We start from the raw sequence: 21,285 nt of genomic DNA on the forward strand, positions 1-21,285 counted from the left end.
CCGCACGCATAATAGCAAAGTGGCCTTGACCACGCCTCCACGTCTTAAGTTTAGATCTACCGCCTCGTCTTATTGCTTCAAACTTATGAAGTGCATAATAGGGCCCCTAGTGTTTAATACCTGTACATCATTGTTATACCTCACTCACCAGCCACAAAACAGCCAGATCTGGAGTGTTTGCTGTCTCATATGACAAAGAAGGAAACTTACAACAATATTTTTCCTGCGGCTGTATTTTTTATACTCTACATCTGTACAGAGACATTTATGATCAGAATGTGTCTGCGAAGTGCCATTCTCATCTACAGAGAAAGGTGGAATACAGGTGGTGTCGTCCTTCAGCCCGGCCTCACTACAGACAACAAGTCCTGATTGCAGCCACAGCGTCATGTTTGTTGACCTACATACAGAGAGAGAGAGTGAGTGAGTGAGAGAGAGAGAGAGAGCTCCAGTTCAGATCATCTCGTCTTCTCTCCATCCTACACACACATTTCAATTGATATTATATTGATTAGTACTTGTTTTGCATTCATCCGTCTTATCAAGGAGGATATGCAGAGATCTTGACATCCACAAGTTGCAGTATTACGCAACCAAGTGCTTTTTGATAGAGCTGTTGCTAAACATTAGAACATGGCTCTTTGTCCACTACTAGGCCTTACTATTGAGTATCAGAGATTAAGCTATGCAGGATATAGGGTTTATGATGTGAGTGAGTAAGCTTTGAACAGAGCTCAGTGAATTAGCATTATAAGGCATAACCAGGCCATGTCAGTACACAGTATTTAAAAAGCTAATTGGCATACATCTGCTGAGAGATTAACCACCATTAATCACTACACATGCCAACAAAGTCTGCTTGAGTGTCAGTAGCCTATTGGATTGTGATATTTATAGAATTAGACAAAGCCTAAATGGAAACTAATGGGTCTAATAGTTTGGTTTGGTCAATACCCATTGTTTTGTTCTACATCCAAACTGTTCAAGCTCAGGTGAAACATCCTTCTCAGCTGAACCCTCTTTAGTCCTTAGGACTTCCTCACCCTGTAAGCGCACCTTTAGTTTAAGTTCTCACATAAGACTGGGAATTAAGGTCATAGCCAAGTTGACCTACTTTCTGTTGGAGGTAGTAACGTCAAGTAGCCTTCTCTCTGCTGTTGTTGCCGCTGTCCTCATCATGTTGAGGTGAGATGGACGGGAGACGGGACATGACAGCAACAGTGTAATCCACTAAGCGCCCTCAGGAGAACTCGTAGCCCCATAACCTCATTAACTCCTTACAACTCGTTACCTCTGACAGACAACGCAGGAAACAAAGTTATAACCTAGAGGGATTTATGCCTATACTTACCACCTGTTCTATTTTTATCCAATAAATGAATCATTGAATGTTTTATGGCCGATTGTAAGCCTAGAGATTGATTGGAGGCGAGAGAGGGAGGATTGTAAGGGAACGAACAAGAACTGTTGGATAAGAGTGAGATGGTGTTATTTTAATTTCATTCTTTGATTTTGGTATTTAGTGATTTCAAAACAACTCCAGCGATCAAGTCATGTCGACATCATGTGCCAACCCAGCTTTTATTGGATAATGGTATTATTAATGGTACAAGACCTTGACTCTCCCTAGCCCCGCCCCTATCCTTTACTCCAGACACAACCCTTTCACAAGGCCTGAGTTAAAGTAGACAAAGCAGTGTTGTGTAGTCAGTGCTCCCTAGCATGGCCCACTGAAGCCTGGTCTGTGGAGAGCAGTTAGGCTGGGATGGCGGGCACGCACGGATGGCTGCCGGAGGTGGGCCGTGGCAGTGAACCCTGCCTTGACTCCACTACTTCTGGGATTCTCTCTCTCCCCCGAGGAAAAGGAGAGGAGAGCCGGCTGAAAGGATTCAGCAGGAACACAAACACTTTGTTCTACTGCTGACCTGCACTGTAAAGTTACCCTGCGGCACCAGCAGAACCCCAGAGGCTCATGTAATACTGCATTGGCCATCACTGTTAATAGGAAATAGGAGTTGAGAGTTCAACATGTGTTCAACAATGACATTGTGTGTTTGTTTTAAATGCCACCGTGCTCGTCTACCTTTCAGCATTATACGCTGCCTGTCACAATGGCTGTTATGTTTAAAAACTGCACCAGGTATGGAATGTGGTGGTGTATGAGCACAAGTCACACATTGCCTGTGTGGGCCGGCCTTTCTGTTGAGTCATGATATAACCGCAAGCCACCACCCCCCCCTGATTCACAATGTTGTAACAGCAAAACACTCTCTTCCTGCTCTCTCCTATACCACAGCAGGCCCAGTTAAGCCCCTCTCAGAACAAACAAAAACAGCACTCGCTAGTTGGAGATGACTATCCGCCATTCCCCTCTACTGGTGTTACACATGAAGGCATTGTGAGGGGGACTTCCTTGTTTAGAGAGCGGGGAGAAAACGGGCTGACACTCTCTGCAGTTGTTTGTTTCTGCCGCCTGTTTGGACAGAGACCGGTTCCTAAAATATCCCAACAACCAAAGCCTCGGCTCGGCCGTGATCTGGCCCAGTCCCCCCATGTCATTGTTTCTTGTTTCAACAAGCTTAGCTCAGGCCACTTTTTCCAAGTGTAGGGCCATTCATTGTGTGTGTAGTCTGGCCTCTCCAGGCCAGGTCCCAAGCTCCCTCTGGCCCCTCTATTGTTGCCTCATTGCTCATATTGAGACACAGACATGATGAAAGGACGTGCTATCCACTGTTTGATGTCAAGAAGCTGGAAAATTGCTGATGGCTGAGGATGATGTTCTGTTATTCGTTTATGTCGTCATCCGGGAATCACATGGTCCGCCGTGAGTTTATTATGTCCAGTGAAAGTGTGTTGTGTTATAGATATCTATTATAGATAAATCATGTCTGATGCAGGAGGAATGTGAGCTGTGCAGGGGTCATCACAGACAAGTCACAGTCGTTATTCTGACTTCTAGATACACAAAGCATCGTGGGCGTCAAAGGGCTATCATATCCACTCCCTAAATTGAAGATCATTTGTGATTGAAATGTGAAGCTGTGAGCTGCAGTAATTATGTTGCCCTTTGCGGATTCTATTATCCACGGCCAGACATGGCTCTTAGATTTACATACCGCTCTGTTGCTACTATGAGATAAGCACAGCTATTGTGTCCATGGCACAACGGTCCAGCACCTTAAGCATTTCCTAACCTTTCACTGCCATGCCAACCAGCAAAACACAGGAAGGTGGAACAATGAGATGAGAGGCTGTTTTTCCTGGTAACTGGCGTGATGAATTGTTTCAGGTCAGGTAACTTACAAACCTGGCTTTGGCTTTCCAGACTGTTGGTACTCACAGTATCTTCATCAGGCAGTCCTTACACTTACTACATGGATTTCTTTTCTTTTTTAGAGATGGGGCAGTCCCACTCATATTTTTCATTTTATTCGACAGATGTAGTGAAGACAGACAGGAAAGTAAGGAGAAGAAGGGAGAGAGGGCATGTCAGCAGGGCATGGGCCGGATTCGAACCCATGCCGACATGGGCATATGTGTGCACTGTAGACCGCGGTGCTAGACCACTGGACCACCTCAGGCCACACAACATGGATTTCTTGATTGGCCTTTTTGGTTTTTGCCCTGTTGGTTATGTTGAGGCTAGATGGAGGAAGTAACACTTTTGCCTTTTGTCTTTCAGATCTGAAGCGTATTGTGCAGCTGGATTTGGACTTGAAGTACAGGAGCAACCTCAGAGAGCTCTTTAAGGAGTTTGCGTACTTCCCTCCTGGAGCTGTGATCGGCATTGGCAGAGAGATGCAGCCAGTGTACAGGTAATAGACCAGTGTACAGGTAATAGACCAGTGTCCAGGTAATAGACCAGTGTACAGGTAATAGACAACTCCACACTAGGGCTGGGCCATATGGCCTAAAAATAAAATCTCACACCATACCTGATTTAGGATTTTAATCAAACATTGTTTTTTGATTTGGTCTTGTGTAACTCGCAGTGCCACATACTTCTTACACTAGGCTGCGTGCCTCTGTTTGAGATGCTGGAATAACGTAGTCATGCTGCTGCTTTTAGTTGCGACAGACTTTAGACATACTTTACAGCGAACAGAAGTTTGCTCGAGGTCGAACGCTGCAAAACCGAACCACTTCCCAGAGGAGACAGTGCCTTTTTGGGAACAAACTCCTCCCTTTTATTAGCGCATTCTGCCATGTTGATATTTGACCTGTGTCTGAAGAGAACTTTGTTCTTACTTTGTTAGTTACTATGAACTACGGGAGCTGAGGGAAGCGTTGGCGGTTCCGTAACGTAATTACTCAATTTAAAGTGAAAATCTATTTTCATTTTTCAAATAACATCCTCAAACATACATTTGAATTAATTGATGAAATCAATTTATCGCCCAGCTCTACTCCACACACACACACACACACACACACACACACACACACACACACACACACACACACACACACACACACCTATATCTTACAGCTTTCTGCCCATGTGAATGTGTATCACATTGTTGTGGGGGTGTGGACTGGCAAAGTGACATGGCGGGGCGATGCAGTCTCGTGGCTGGACCGTCATGCCAGCCTGCTGGAAGTGGAGCAAAAAGCTGAGTGGAGACGGCACCTTTGATTTCTGACTGCTGCAACACCACATGTTTCCACTAAACCAACACTACATGTTTCCACTAAACCAACACTACATGTTTCCACTAAACTAAACCAACACTACACGTTTCCACTAAAGTGACAGTGACAGTCACAGGAGCTGGCAGAGAGAAGGTCTGCTCCGAGCACCACCTTCAAGAGCTGTTGGAATGGGCGAAGGGTGAGGAGGGATGAGGAGGGATGAGGAAGAGCTAGGGGATTCAGTGAAAGGAGCCTGAGAGGGTGTTTTGTGCTTTTTAGTTAGTGAGGGATGTAGAGGGGGGGGGGGGCTGTTGTGAAGCGAGCATTCTCTAAAGGAAACTCCTGTGTTGTGACATTCCTAAGGTCATCGTGTTTTCGCTCTGCAACAACAGGAAGCGCTTTGCTGCACTCGTTGGCGCTGCCTCTCTCCCTCTCTTCCAGCTGCCTGACGTCATGTCCTCCGCTCCCAGCTCATCATCGCAGCTCATCATCTCAGCTCCTTGGTTATAGACCTGTTTGGCTCCGGAGAGGATTTATATTTACATTTCAGATGTTTAGCAGACGCAGTTATCCAAAGAGACTTACAACAAGTACATCTGTCTAAGTAATCCACTAAGCAAGTGGATCATCTACACAGTCATTACTCAGTCATTACTCAGTCATTACTCAGTCATTATACAAAAAACAAATCTATGCTAGGACCAGAGGCCATTGGCAGTCACAATGCTAGAAGGAAGAATGACTTCTTCTTTTTTTATATTCACAGTACAAAAACTGTATTAGAACTATTGTTGGGCTACAGTCACTTTACTGTTTACTGTCACTTTACAGTTTTTTTTAGATCTTTCAAGAATTTAACATGATTCTCCAGGAGGGAAAAGGAGAGGAGGAGGTTCCTAATCGAGCCCTAAGCCCTAGGCACGTGCATTTTGGAATTCACCTATCCTATCAGGACACAAGATCCTTGTAGGGCTGTGGCTTGAGTTGGAATTAAGCTATTGTGGCAGTTTTTTTATGTTTTGTCCTCTATCACAAGTGAGAAGAATCACCTTTTTCACGACATCTGTGGATGTTTTCGGTCTGTGAAAAGGCAAAAGCTATTTTATTTCTATAGCACATATTCATACAACTGAATGCAAATTCATAGTGCTTTACAGAAACAATAAATGCATTAAAGAAAGAAAAAAAAACTGCATTATAATAACAATTTAAAAGTTCAACTTTAAAATCAAAAACAGAAAAATAAATCAAACTGTCAGCATATAAATACAGTCAATTAAAAAAAAGAAAAGATTTGTGGGCAGAGTCATAAAAGGCTATTGTTCCAGGAACCATCAAGTTATCGTGTCCACGGCACAAAGCAGAGATGGGATTTCCCCAGTCATCATTTCTTCCCTCCCTGAGGCATTTGTGTCGTCATGTTAATCCTACAATGCTACAAACAGAACGTTTTCAGGGAAAACAATCTGACTGTTAATGCTAGCTAGATATAGGCTAGCCATCAGTAATAGTCACATGACTACCGGTATGTTTATCTAGAGATTACATATTTGAATGGGCAGTTCTCAGACAACATGCATTTTTCATTAGATGTGTCATTATCCATCAGCTCTCAGGGTAGTGTTAGGTATAAAACTGTACTCATTTAGGGAAGACTGGCGCCAATCACCCTAAATCACAATCATGATGTTCTGTGCCAGACCTGTTTGTCTTTGGATGAGCATAAATTGTGTTGTCTTAGCATGTTATATATGTTGCTGTTGTTACTAATTCAACTTTAACTGTGTAAAACAAAAAAATCTGGGTTGAATCAATATTTGACAGTGCAGTTAAGTAAAGTTAAATGTCACACACACACACACACACACACACACACACACACACACACACAGACACGGGCGCACCAGTTGTAATATCCAGACCTGGCCTGCTGCCTGAGTATCCATACATCTAGATCAATAGCATTTCTCAGTCCCACATTGTCTGCCACCTGTCTCAAACATGCTATTGTAATAAATTCCACTAGGGGGCACTAGAGACAGCTAATCCTCTGGTCAGTGAATCATGTTTGTTTTCTCTCGTTTCCCCTCCGTCTCTTCCCTCTCATTCCATTCCCCCTCCATCCTCACCCCAGCCCCACTAACCCTGGAGAGGGAAGGGACTACACAGAGCAGCACTCAGCCCATTGTTTTACCCTCTCTCAAAAACACGTGTCACGCTTCAGAAATGTGCAACACATCCGTAAATAACCATTAAAAAAAACTCACACCACTGTACGTCGTCTCAGAGAGCGTTCACAATAGAATGCCCCGTTTACCGCTTTAACACGTGATCGAGGAAAACATTGTACTCTCAGAGACTAACTTATATATAAGCATGGATTTAGCCTACTGGCGAACAGACTCCAGAGCACAGTGCTGTGAAGAACACCAAATGAGATTAGCTCATTTTGTCTGCCCCCCCCCACTCCACACCCCCACCTTTGGCACTCTTTAGAGAAGTGAGTGTAAAGGACCTGGAACCCACACCAATAACATGAACACAGAACTGGAAATATTCCCCACCACCAACGCTTAATGGCTTAATTACACACTGAGGTAAGGCAACCGTACGGGAGCAACAACACCCCACACACACATCCCCCCCCCCCCCCATACTCCCCCAAAGGAGAGGGTAAACCAAGAGCCACATGTACATGTGGGCTCTACTCCATAGGCGAAATGGTGGTATGGAAGGGCTCACTACACTGTCATATGAACCAAATTTGTTTAATCTCCCACTTGCATGTAGCAAGACAGTGGAAAATAATATCTACATGTTCTCTGCATCGAAAGTCAAGTTAGTAATTTTCCATTTTCATAGGTGTGTAATCCTGTTTTGAGTTTGCTAGTTATCTCCACGACTAAACAATGTACCTTATTCAGTGGCTTTGAGAGAGGGTAGTAGTCTTAAACTGTGTCCTCTCCCCGTCTCCTTCCTTTCAGGACTATCAGTCATTCAGTGGTCTGGATAGGTCTTCATTGCATTACTTACACTTATCAGGTCCGATTGATCAGTGGCCACAAATTCAAAGGGGATAACATCATTGAAACAGAGCTTCTACAGCAGTGCCCTCCAGACCTGTATTTCCTCCGTCACAGCTGTGTGTGAGTGTTTTTGTGTGTGTGTGTGTGTGTGTGGGGGGGGGGGGGGGGGGGGGGGCTCTGTCATCCCCCAGTCTTTGTTCCTTGGCTGATTGTGACCTCCCATTCTGAGGCACTAACACTAACACAAACACGACTGGTCCGTTTAGACTGCACTGCTGTTTTCCACCTGGTTCCTGCATCAAAACAGGACGTGTGTGTGTGTGTGTGTCTAGGTTTTAGTGGGGCTGTAAGTGAGAGAATACATCTGTGAGAGAGAGAGAGGGATGGAAAGGGTTGCATGCAGTGAGCGTGGAATATGTGACAAAATATTTGGGCTTGTCTGTTGGTACCTTTCTCTTCCTATTTGAGTAGACTGTGTGGTTAGGTGTGCAATGAGACGGTTTACCGATGGCAGGTCTCTGTCTGGTTGGTTAATTGACAGTGGAAGTGCACAGCAGCAGTCTGCTCAGATCCACTCCTCACCACCAGTGTCAGAGCAGAGGCTCACAAGTCTGGAAGGAGAGGACTTCATTGAAAACCTTTTGTTCTATCGCTTCAACTTCTCTTCTCCACATCAGGAGAAATGTCTGAAAGCGGGGCTTTGGGGAACAAAATAAACAAGCCACCTTGCATGACGCAGAAAGAAAAAGACTGGGATAGAATCCAATTTAGCTGGACTTGCATATCATCAATCTTGCACATGCTTTGAAAGCATTTCTCAAATTTTCTCTCTCCTGATGCCAATATGAACAAGATTAATGTCCCTTTCCGGCTGTTGAATAGTCTCCACTAAAAATAACTCGTCATCCAGCAATTTGCATTCGTGTGAATGGATGGTGAAAACACTGTTTAACACAACGCACTTTACCTTACATAAGCTCTAATCCTGGCTCTTCAGCAGAGACAAAGCGTCCTGCAGTCTACAGTGACTTCAGCACACTCGTTGAGGCATCTCATAGTAGTTTTTTCCCTAAACTGTGGTGTCACTCTCAGGTGTATTTTGAGTTTAGTTGGAAGGACATCAGAGCCCAGTATTTCAAAACTGTTCATCTAAATCAGTCCGAGTTTGCTATCCCAGATCAGATTGATTTGGCTGATTTCCCCAATACGGTACTACCGGTACTCAAAATCAGATGATCTGATCCTGGATGGTTCTGGTCCAGATGAAACGTTTTGAAATACGGAGCCCAGGAGAGAATGCTTAGTGGTGGATTTTGAATTTGGCAATGTGTTTTTGACCACTGTATCTGTATAGGCCTATTCGTGTCTGCATTTTGAAGCCTAAGTCACCAGCCATATTCTATGACCCCCCCCCCTCTGTCCTTCCTACTTGCCTCCTGCAGACATTCTACCAGAGTGTTTACAGTACAGAGAGGCCGTTGTCCTGACGCTGTGTCCTTGGGCAGTATTTATTCTGTAGGGATGCTGTGCGTCTGCCTGGGCCAGAGGAATGGGGGTTGGGGGGTTGGAGGGGTAGGGGGGGTAGGGGGGGTTAACATATCAGGGGAAGCGATTACAGACACAACCCCAGCTTTCCTGGCAGGCTGTGGAGGGCTCCAGTTTCTCCAAACAGATCCCTATCTCTGCTCCTGCCGTAGCCCTGCCAGTGTGGGCGCCCGCTGGGCCACGGAGGGGCAGGGGAAGCCCCTGCTAATGCTCTCCCTGGCTGGCCTGTACACACACGCAACCTGGCAAGGGATCAGGTCACTTACCGCACTCAGACCGGCCGGCTTCGCTGGAGTTTACCGGATCCCACCGAGACCCCCACGTCATAACCCTGTTCCCGAACCACAGTGTTTTCTTCTTTTCGTTTACCCAGTAATGATGTGCTTTCGCCGTTGACAGAGGAATAAGTTATCCTGGCAGCCTGTTTGTCCAAGTCAGGGGAGTCATCCTGCATCATCAGGCCTAGTATATTCAGTTATGGATCATGGGCCATTTACTTGTTTAGGAAAATAAAACGTGTTGACAGCAGAGCACATCAGAAACGTTTTTTTAAACAAGAAAGACCCCCAAGGACAATGTCTTTTCTCAAGACACTGTCTCCAACTCAGCTGTAATAAATCTACTGAATCCCCCAAAGCAATAAATGCCTTGTTGAATATCAACTATGTTGTTGAATATCAACTAGGCCTATCGTGTCAAATATAGCTGCGGTCATTCCTTTACTGTTCAGTAACAAGAAGCAAACATTGATTGTGGATAGTTTTTTCAGCATTAAAGATACATTGTAGTCTGAGAAATGGTAATGATTTAGATATATGGATACTCTGGGCCAGTTCTGGATATCGTGGGTAGGGATGCTCCGATCTGGATTTTTGGGGCCGATACCGATCACCGATTTTTTTCCTCAAGATCAACCGATACCGATACCGATTTTTTTTTAAAATACATAACTGTAGGCCTACTGACTGGATAGCCTACATATTTTTTGCTTTTTAGACAAAAGTTTTGATCCATTAGGCATCAAGCAAACGCAGACCCATTTGTATGGCATAGTTAAAGTCTGGCCTATCACCCAGTTAGGGCCTGAAGCCCAAGTCAGTGATATGGCTGTATAAAAGACATCATAAACGTGGCCTTCATGGTTTACATACTGTTACGTCCTCCTATGTGTTCTGTTCAGTTATCTGTCTTCCCCAGGAAAAAAAATAAAATAAAAATAAATAAAAAAAAGATCGGTTTTTGCGATCGGCCATTTTTGCCGATCACCGATCGAGTCATTTGGAGTGAAATCGGCCGATTTAAATCGGTGGCCGATAAATCGGAGCATCCCTAATCGTGGGTGTGTGTGGGTGTGTGTGGGTGTTGTGGGTGTATGCATGCTCTGCCTGGGCCCTGCATCAAAACAAAACGTCACTATGTGAGTGAACACTTCTCCACTTAAATGTTCTCCTTGTCTCTTTGCTAATGGAGTAAGCATCATATGCAGCAGAGCACAGCCACCCACAGCTGTATTCAGTACACGTCCCCTCAATGAAAAGTTCATTATTGGAAAAGATGCCCAATCTTTTACATCCTCCCACAGCCGCATCCTTAATGTTTTAAAACCCAGCGGCGCCTCTTACATAAGATGTCTATCTGCAGCCAGAGACACGGAGAGACTGAACCGCTTTGCACCAGAGAAGGGAAGAGACAGATAATAACTATACACTTGGATATCAAACTGGTTTATATTTTGGTTGTTTCCAATGTTTTTTCCGCACCTCCAAAGGCCACACCATGGTACACCATGGCACACAGTATGTAGCGTCTGTTTGAGATTTCATCCCTCAAATAGAATAGGTGAAGGGACCCCTATGAACCCCATTCACTGCCTATCTCACTGACTAGGTCAGTGTTAGTACGCAACACTTAGTGTAAGCATACATACACCCTGCCTTGTTAGTACAGTAACTACACACCCTGAGATATTTCCTATTTGGAATCCTTGAGTTTAGAAATTGGTCGTCACTTACAAAGGGTTCAGGCCTATTGGGAAACAATCACAACGTTTCTAGTCGTCAATACACACACACACAACCTCTTCTTGCTCCTCCTGACGCATAGTCATGAGTCATCCTATAATTGCGCTAATTAAAAGACACACTGCACAGTCGGACTGTATCAGTCTGGGAAATGAGTGCTTTGATTATAGGTGGCTGTCATGGATGTGTGGTTTTGTGCAAAGCTGACTATGGGAGATGTGCTAAATCTCCACCCCTCTATGTATCGAACGTGTGATTTCGTTTTTGTTTTTGAGGAGGTCCCGTCTTTGGTGTGTTTTCCAACTGGATAAGAATTGGCGGGAGACCTTTCATTAGCGGTGCACTCTGTAGCTAGTTGAAGTTACTTTCCGATGCTTACGTTTTGTTTTATTCTTTTAAGTCTGAATCAGAATCTCCCATTAGAAAGTGTTTAATCTGCTCTCAGTGATCAGGCTGTTCCGTCATATGAACAAAGCGTAGGACCACTTTGGACGAGGAGTGGGTACAGTTTGTCTTTGTCAACCTGCTTAATGCTCCTGTTCTGTTCATGAGACTTCACTCTGGAGCTTTGGCAGGACCTTTTTGAGCTGCCAGAGAACAGCAGCAGATGAGAGCTGAGTGTAATTGGCAAGCTGGTGGAAGGAACACTTGTAGACATGCAGGGCTGGGCTGAGTGGTTCCGGTGAAATGAGACAGATCTGAATGTGCCAGAACAAAAGGGACGGGAGATTTCACAGAGATGTCATTTAGACAGGGGACAAAGGCAGGGCTGCATTGTGCAAGTTTTTATCGTCGAACTACTCTTTAAAGGGGCAATCTGGAACTGGTTTGTACATGTTTGGGCTTTAAAATGTATGATATACAGTGTAACCATACCCTCTTAAAGAATATCACTTGATGAATGCCTCATGGGCAACTGTCTTACCCATCAGAACCCAAAATATAGGTGTGTGTGTGTTAACAAAGCACAAAAATAGGTTCAAAATATGGTTGAAACTAGTATATTGATCTCATTGATGGTCTCATTGCATCCAAAGCTCTCTCAATCATTTTGAGAGGGGGGTACATTTCTCCAGCCCCATCCCTCAGCTGTTTACCAAAAAAGTGGTGGGGTGATGAGTTTGTTGTTATTTGAATCCTATATGCCCCTTTAAGAACCGAAAGACATGTCTGATAAAGACAACACCCCCCAGATCTGGATAGGTCATGTGTAGGTCATATTGACAAACTCAATCCAGGTTTCTCTGTTTGCTTTTGGAATTTGGGATGAAAACACCAGTCTGGTATTTGACATGAGGGGAGAAGCAAGAGGTGAAATGTTCTGGTAATTTTAAACATGTGTCTTGGTACATTAAGCCACACTGCCCTTCCTTTAAACAGTTCCTTCTGAACTCTCTTATCTTCAACTTTCTTGGGATGTATTTGGATCAAGCTCTCTCTTCCACTAGTTTCTAGAAAGGAGAATGCGTTTTGAGTTTTTTACCATTTATTATGTAGGCAGTGAGTCACAGGCCTCACCATGACACAACACCACAGCAAGCCCAGCCATTGAGCTGAGCCCAACTGCGTATCTGGATCACAGGCACCGATGAAACAGACGTCAAGTTGTTGCAAACAGTAGCGCTAGCTATTGGACTGCATGGGTAGGGGTATTTGAACTTGAGGAGTGAGTTTACCTATCTCAACTCCGTTACACCTATACCTTGTAGACAGATGACTCTGCTTCCATCATGGAATTTTATCCAGGCATGACCATACTGTATATTCCCCCCCATTGTAGCTCACTCCTCCTCACCCTGGTCCAGGCTCAGCACTGGCTTCTCCACTACAGCACTAAGACATTTTGTCCTCCGTCTGTATGATGCCTTCCTTTTCAACATAACTGTCAAAACAGCTGTGTGGAGAGAGAAAAGGCTGTGTAAATGTTGCCCTAGCATAGCTGATCACAGTGGCCCAAATATGTGGCTCAGCGCACGTAACCCCTCTGCCTGACTTTACTTAAGGGAGATGGATCGGCTATTAGGCCGCCATTCCTAGTTTGAATGATGGGGCTGTACAATGGGAGCTATGTGAACCAGTACGTTTGAGCTTATAGTGGTGTATTTATAGAACAGCAATAAAATCTACCGTGACCGAGGAAAGCTGTCAGTCCCATAAGACCTGGCTGGGCTGTGGAGAGAGGAAGCACTTACAGTAGGAGGCCACAGCCTCCTCCTCATCCTCCTCATCGCTATCCTCCCACTGAAGCTCATGTTTATGTGCATCAGGGGGACAAGCCTAATGAATGAGCATTTAGAATGTAATGGCTGCTCATAAATTCCACTTACGCTTTCGGCTCAGAGCTGAGGTGGCTGTAAATGGTAATCTGTATCTTAAGTGAAATTGCTGACTGAAGTGTTTACTGACCCTGCTCATCTCTAGATCTCTAGACAGTACTAATACGTTCATCTTTCACCCCCCCACATGTTTTAAGTAGTGCATTTTTTGTATGAGTATTTCATACTTAAAAGAGCTCCAGAAGGCTGACCTATAGTTTTTGTCTGCCTGCCTGCCTGCTTGTCTGTCTGTCTGCCGGTTCTCACAGTACTCTCATGTTTAGTGCTGTAAAAAAATCTCCCTGCATTGGCTGCTCGCCAGCCAGCACATGAAGCAAAGCACTTTGTACTTTTCTGAGGAGAACATTGTGCCACAGAAAGCTGCCGAGGTTCGGCCCAGAGCACTGCGCCTCCTCTCTCAGGGTCTGTAGGGTCTGGACTGAGCCACAGAAAGTGCTTTCTATTATTAGCAAGAGGTGCAAAAATAATCCTGCCCCAAAAAATTCGACATGTTTCCTTGTATTATTGACATATGACAATTGGCAATGTAGGTTGCTATCCTGAGTTCACAGCATTTCTGGTCATCTTGTATGGTATATTACCCATCTTTTGCCACCGGTACAGCAAACCTTTGGACGCTTGGTACACAGCGGGACTTGTGTTTCTTTGTGGCGGCATGGTCTTTCAGGTCATTCAATTGCGCTCTGATTTGCGCTGCTATTACATATGTTGTAACAGGCCTTTGAGTCATCTTCCACGACAGGTGCAATCCAATTTCTGAGAGTTGAGTCACTTTCCCACTCCTTTCGGTATATCTTTTTGTATTTTCCCCCACTTTGGCATGGTGACTAATGTTATTTTCTACCTACAATTTCAAAGCAACTGGCAGTAGCAGCAACTGGCAGGAACAGTTGAAAACCTGTGACACACCACTACAACTGATAGGCCAAGGCAGGGCAACCCGCCCCCAACCCCTAATTACTATTGGGCAGGTGGCCATCTCCTGCCCCTAAACTGTATGTCTGTTGCCAATGATGTTTGTAAACAAACAAAAAACTGCACATTGTATATGGTTACTTTTTAGAATGTATCCAGCCCAACCGCCCAAATGCTTTTTTTCCAAAGTAACCCATTTGGCGGGTACTCGCCCCATCTGGCAACCCTGGCAACATTGCTGTCTTCTTCTCTACATCTTATCACTCGGTTTCTCTGAAGCATTTCAGCCACAGTTAGCCTAATTTGAATAGTTGTGTTTGTTTCAAGCCTTTGCTGTTCTTGGTGTAGCTGTTACACACACAAAAAACACTTACACCCCCCCCCCAAAAAATCCCTATTTATTTGAAATGTCTCTTATAGCCTCTAAATCATAAATCCTGAGTGGAAAAATAAAAGCATGTGAAAATAGCAGATTGATCTGTGAGCTTCAAAGCACAGTAACGCAGTAATCCCTTGCCTGTCTACCTGGGTAGCTTTCAGCTCAAGTCCCCCACCTCCACCTCTTTCTTCTGAGATTGATTCACCAAATGATGGAGGCAGTTTTTCTAAATTGCAGTCTGGAGCACTTGGATAAAAGCTTTGTTTTGGAGTCCTTCCCTCACTTTGCTGCTCCTCTCTTTACAGCAGTTGTCGGGGAGTTGTTGGGCAAGCTTAGTTGTCTACTCCTGACATCAGATTCCAAATATATCCTTGGGATTCAGCTCCTCTGAACGTCTGTCCACAAAGCTTCTTTTGTAGACGGAAGGACTGAAAGATGGAGGTGGGGAGGGAAAGAAAGGATAAGTGGGGAAAGGGTCGAAGGGAAGCACTGTGTTTCACCTTCCCTGTGTTTTCATAGTCTTCTCTTTATACCATCCTCTGAATAGCTGAAGAGCATGGTTGGCTTTGTGTGGTCAGCACAATGATACCATGATGCAACATTCTCCCATCCCAAAGCGAAGGCCAAACAACAATGACAATTGACATTGGGACATTATACAAGACTGTTGTGTGATCATCTAATTATGTGTACTTTAGTATGTTTTTAGCATGTTGATGTTCTATCATGTTGTGATGTGCTAAACATGCAGTTAGATGTCCGTAGCGAAGTTCCGTTTTAGCGCAAGCTATTAGCAGCTGTTTTGCCTCTGTTTTGATTTAGAGCGTGTTTCTCCACTATTTGGTTTGAAGGTGGACCAACATTCAAATAAGCATATCTTCTTCAACTAATGTCAGATTTCAATGTATGACACATCATTTGAAAGCTTAACAATCATAACCTGGAAACACTGAAAAATGACCATGAGGACTTGATGACTTTTTAACCAGACCCTTGTCACAAGGTGGAGGATGAGGCCCAGTGACTGTTAGAGAGGAGGTGAGGTGGTGGAGAGTCCCAGGTCACAGTCTGGGCCCTGAAGGTAATCGCAGCTGAGCAAACATACAGTATGGACAGGCAGACAACCAGGCTGTTGGTCTCACATTCCTCAGCAAGAGCAGAGCAGTGATAAAGGCTCATCACATCAGAACTTCCTGTGGTTAGCCACGAGGCTACTGTAGAGGTTAGCCAGGAGAGGTCTAGAGGCTGCCATAGACAGGCAAGTGGTTAAGGCTTGGCTCTTTAGTTATAGCCAACTACTGATCACCTTACATATACCATGATGATTCCCTCGAGACTAATCTCATTCGACAATGATGAGCTGACATACTGTATACGTTGTTATGGATACTCTATGTACAGTAAAGTAACATCAACAGGTTACAGCATACACATCTATGGTGATGTTCAGTTCTGTACAGTAGGTTACATACACATCTATGGTGATGTACAGTAGGTTACATACACATCTATGGTGATGTACAGTAGGTTACAGCATACACATCTATGGTGATGTTCAGTTCTGTACAGTAGGTGCATTGGGTTAGCAGTGTGTTCGCAGAGTGGCCTGCTGAGTTGGCAGTAGCCTCGGGCGGTTCCATCTGGCTCCTGGACCGCCTCTCTTCCTGTTTTGTGCGTAATGCTGTTTATTCAGCAGCCTTGGCTTGAAACAGATCTGCCCTGCTCCCACTCTACTGACTGGGACCAGCCCAAACACACTCATCTGAATGAGACATTTCACCAGAGGTCTACAAGTCCACCACAAGCAGGTTCAGGAGACTGTGGGTGTGAATGCTGGGTCTGTTTAGTGGGATGCAGATGGACATAAGCTAATCTTTACGTTTCCATGTCTAATGGACAATAAAGTACTCTTAGGCCCAATCCCAATACACCCTTTGCCCCTACCACTTAGCCCTACCCCTGTGTTTTGCGCGTTCACACCTAGGGAGTAGGGTGTCCCGATTCTTGTTGGGATAGAGGGTTAGGGCTACATGGCCCTCCAAATAGTCTTTTCAGAGGCCCACTACGAATCATCAACAAACAGCAAAAGAAACCAACAATTTTCTTCGTTAATAAAGATTAAAAAAATTATGATAACCATCGTTTTATCTTAGTTTATTGTTTCAATGTATTATAGACCTTTTCTTTATAACAAGCATAACAAAAAAATTGCTAGTATGCTGATGTCTCTAGCTAACTAGCTAAAGTTGCAACATTGTTTTAAGGCTGATTTGTGCATGACAGTCCATTTCTCCATGTCGCATTTCCCTTTGATGACATATGGCATATGAGGCACTGAAGTTGTTGCATTTGTTTACCGCTCCTCTCCTATAATATATCAGTGCCGACTGGCCGGGTAGGAGCACGGTTGCTAGCCTAGAGAGCACCGCTATTCTGTCATGAAGTGGCCTGGTAATGAAGCATTGTTGTTTTTTATTTGATGACTGTTTGATCGAATCAGTTGTGAATGACACGCGAGTGTCCATGCTTTTCTATGATGATACTACTGATGATGTATCAGGGTCTTGAAGGGTTGTCCCATTTCATTGGGGAAGATTTCAACCACTACCCCTTGTAACTGTTCCGAGGGGCAAGTCAAAAAGCGGGGGGGGCACTCGAAAAAGAGGGGTAGCAGTAAAAATAAGAAATGGGCTTGGGCCTTAGATTACATTGAAAAAAAAATCCCTTGTCATATAATCAGATCCACTGTGTCTGCATCTCTATTGACGTGTCACTTGAACACTGTGCTCCACTGAATCAGCCAACCCCCTGACTCTTCTTCTCTCTCCCTATCGTTTAAACTTAAAGGGTCAATCTGAGATTGGTATGCATTTTGTTTTCCTTTTAAATTATTAATATCTATTGATTCATGATTCATGTCATTTATAAATGCCAAATGATCTTAGGTCAACTGTCTTTTCTCTCCGGAACCCCAAATATAAGCTTGTTTTCCTCCATTGTTTGTAAACAATAATAATAATAATAATACATTAGACTTGTATAGCGCTTTTCTAGACACTCAAAGAAGCTTTACAAACTGAAAAGATTGAGTAGTAATAATAAAAAAGACACAAAAATGTACAATGTAATTGTATATGTATTTGAGAGTGGTTACATTTCTCCAGCCCCATCCCTCAGCTGTTTACCAAATAAAGGGGCAGGGAGAATATCCACTGTGTTGAGAAGAATAGGAGGGACAACTAGTACTATGTTTCTGATGTAGTGTAGCAGTATATTAGTTTAAGATACACTGTATTGTTGTCCTGTGAACAACTAGACCGGTGTCTGCTACTCTTTTTTGCAGCTCTTTTGCAGTGATGTGTGGGTTCTTCTGAGCATTTCTCACCAGATCTCAGGCCATTCTATCTGAACGTTTTGTTGGTCTTCCAGATCCTGCCTTCACTTCAATTGTTCCATTTATTTTCCATTTTCTGATGATGGTTATGACAGTGGAAATTGGTAGTTTGAAACGTTGCGAGAGTTTTTTGTAGCCTTCTCCTTGATGGTGGAAGTGAACTATCTTGATTCTGACATCCTTGGACAACAGTTACTGTTTAGATGAACCCATGGTTTCTAACACCAGACACAATAGCCACCGCAGTCAGATACTTTAGAAGGCATGGAGTTACTTCAGAATATATAGTTCAACCCTGGAATTATATTCACCTGACTCATTGAAGCCCTAACAAGTAAATCAGCTTGGTCTGGGCCTTAGTAATCATCTTCTCAAAAGGTAACAGAATAATCCAAAAGGATTCCCAAACTTTTGCACAGGGCCCTTTTCCTTTTTTATCATTTAAAAACTAAATAAAAAGAAACCTTGCTTTAAAATGTGCAGACAGGTGTCATGTTTAACTTTTGTAGCATTTAGTGTTCAGGTTTGCTTTCAATCACTTGTAGATTAATTGTAACAGACCAGGTGCAAAAAAAACTCTTAGATCTTTGATTTCAACTCGTGAAAAATTGGAGCAAAAACAAAAGTGTTGCGTTTATATTTTTGTTCAGTGTAGTAATAAAAAGATAGTTCAAGTAGTAAAGTTGCTGTGAGCTTAAGGTAGTCCATATGCATGAGGTGTGCTTGGAGATGATAGTCAATTGTCTCAAGGATAAACTAACTGGTATGTTTGACAAATGGAATGACAAAAAGGTGAAAATTGTATGTGGTGATTTTTAATATTGATTTGTTAAACCCACGTGGAAACAAGGACAACAGACTTTTATCAATTCAATGTACGGCAACAGCCTATTTCCTGTGATTATAAAACCAAGCAGAATAATGACAGACACTGCTGCATTGATAGCCAACATATTCACAAATACAATTGAAAGCAAAATAGATTAAGAAGAAGAATTTAAGAATGAAAAAGAAAAAAAAGTACTACTAAGTGCAAACTAAGTTGGGAAAAACGTCTCTTACAGAGTCTCTAACAAAAGTGAGGTTACATAGACTTTAAATGCAGATACAAAAGTGCCAACCTACCAGTTAGTGGTTCATATCTGTCTTTCTCTCCACTCCCCCCCGATCCCTGTTACTGCAGACACACCTTCTGGCAGTACCGCAAGGAGAACCATGGGACCCGGGTCGGAGAGCCGCCTCCAGATGGCCTGCCAGGCTTCAACAGTGGGGTGATGCTACTGGACCTGGCAGCGATGCGGGACTCTGCCCTCTACAACCAGCTGCTGGAGCCTGGCAACGTGGCCCGACTGGCCGACCAATACCACTTTAGGGGCCATCTGGGGGACCAGGACTTCTTCACCATGATCGGCATGGAGCACCCGGAGCTCTTCCACGTGCTGGCATGCGGCTGGAACCGTCAGCTGTGCACCTGGTGGAGGGAACATGGATACGGGGAGGTGTTTCAGCTCTACTACCGCTGCAGCGGACCAGTGTATATCTATCATGGCAACTGCAACACGCCTATACCGGCTGACTGAGTAGTAGACCCGACTAGGGTGTGACCCGAAAGTCACCCGAAAGGGTGGCTTCGGACACCCCCCCGGATCCACTGGAGGGTCATAGCATACGTTGGTTTGTTTACTTGGGTGTCCCGCCCCCACCTGCTACTGTAAAGCCTCCTTCCCAATCCTAAAGCCCCCTGCTGGTCAGGTGTGCAGCTGCAGCCTCTCGCTGGCCAAAGAAAAGGGCATTGCAACACGTCTTACTCTGGAGGATTCAGGGACCTAAGCCTGTGAAATGGACAGAGATGCTTTGCTCATTCTCTCTGTTCACTTATTTAGAATATTAACTGACTTTGGGTTCAATCTGTATTGGAGAGTGCATGAGAAAATATGTCAATTCTACACCAGCAAATATAACTTTCCTTAAAGGAAAAGTTCATTGTTCCTCATTACCCAATTAAAATCCACGCTCATGTGTGTTTCTGGTCAATCCGCGATGCATACCGTCTCAAGCCGTCATCATTTTGCGTGCAGAGCTGCATCATAGCTCTGGAAACGAGAGGTCTGTGTAAAGAAAAAATAGTGTTAAAACGTTTTTGCACTCTAACCCTGCTATGCCAGTGATTTCCAGAGAGCAGAACACGATAGCTCTAACGCTGTTCAACAGAAGGACCTTGTGTGGGAGGGAAAAGGAGTTGAGTAGGAAATAACTCAAATGGGGGAATTTTAACTGAACAAGCGGCATTCTAGGCGAGATAATGCATTTTTTGTGTGTCTATGAATGAAAAAAAAAAGAACAAATCCGCTGGGTTACAGGGTAAAATTCCACTTTAAGTTGAATGTTCCCTCTAAACTGAAATAATACAACAACTTAATGTTTGTGTTGGATATGTAGTAAGAATAAGCTGCAATAAAGTAATTTTTTCATCATGTGTTTTATAAGCTGTAGCAGATGGAGCATGAGCTGTTCAGTGAAAGTACCCGAGTATTCACCCTTCACTACTGAAGTCATTTCCTGAACCTCTTCAGATGGAAGGTCAGGACATGTGTTGTTATGAGTGGTACAGAGGACCGCAGTCTCATCTTTCTCCAGCTCTCCGTCTCTTTCTTTGGCTGTAAAGTGGGGACCGTCACTGGCTTGGTTTACATCTAGGAATTACTGAATTGTGTAGTTTCTGATGATGATTGCTGTACATGATTAGTACTGTCTTGTTCAAAGCTGCCAAAAAATATGTGTTATCCTAAAGTTAACCATGTGAAATTGCAAATTAATTAATATTAGCAATATTATATTGATCTGAAGTTACGCAGAAGCCCTACCGGTATTTGATATCCACATGAAAATACCAGATAATTGTCATACTTTTCTGTTATAAGACGGGAATCCATAGTTTAGGCATAAGAAAATACACTGAACAAAAATGTAAACGCAGCACTTTTGTTTTTGCTCAAATTGTTCATGAGTTGAAATCAAAGACCTACAACTTTTCTCT

At 43.8% G+C, this 21,285-nt stretch overlaps 1 protein-coding gene across 1 annotated transcript in view; it reads left to right on the forward strand.

Annotated features, from left to right (window-relative positions):
* The window catches only part of xxylt1 (xyloside xylosyltransferase 1), a gene marked incomplete at its 5' end in the record, with an annotated part of 36,325 nt that extends 16,453 nt beyond the window's left edge, over positions 1 to 19,872 (forward strand). The window contains 2 exons of the mRNA XM_080540871.1: positions 3,683 to 3,815; positions 19,432 to 19,872. Of these exons, the coding sequence (XP_080396997.1) occupies positions 3,683 to 3,815; positions 19,432 to 19,828 (530 nt within the window). The 3' untranslated portion in view covers positions 19,829 to 19,872. The remainder of the gene's footprint in view (positions 1 to 3,682; positions 3,816 to 19,431) is intronic.
* Positions 19,873 to 21,285: the final 1,413 nt, after the last annotated feature.

This window comes from Nansenia antarctica, assembly GCF_963989245.1.
Source record: "Nansenia antarctica genome assembly, chromosome: 1".
Taxonomy (NCBI): Eukaryota; Metazoa; Chordata; class Actinopteri; order Argentiniformes; family Microstomatidae; genus Nansenia; species Nansenia antarctica.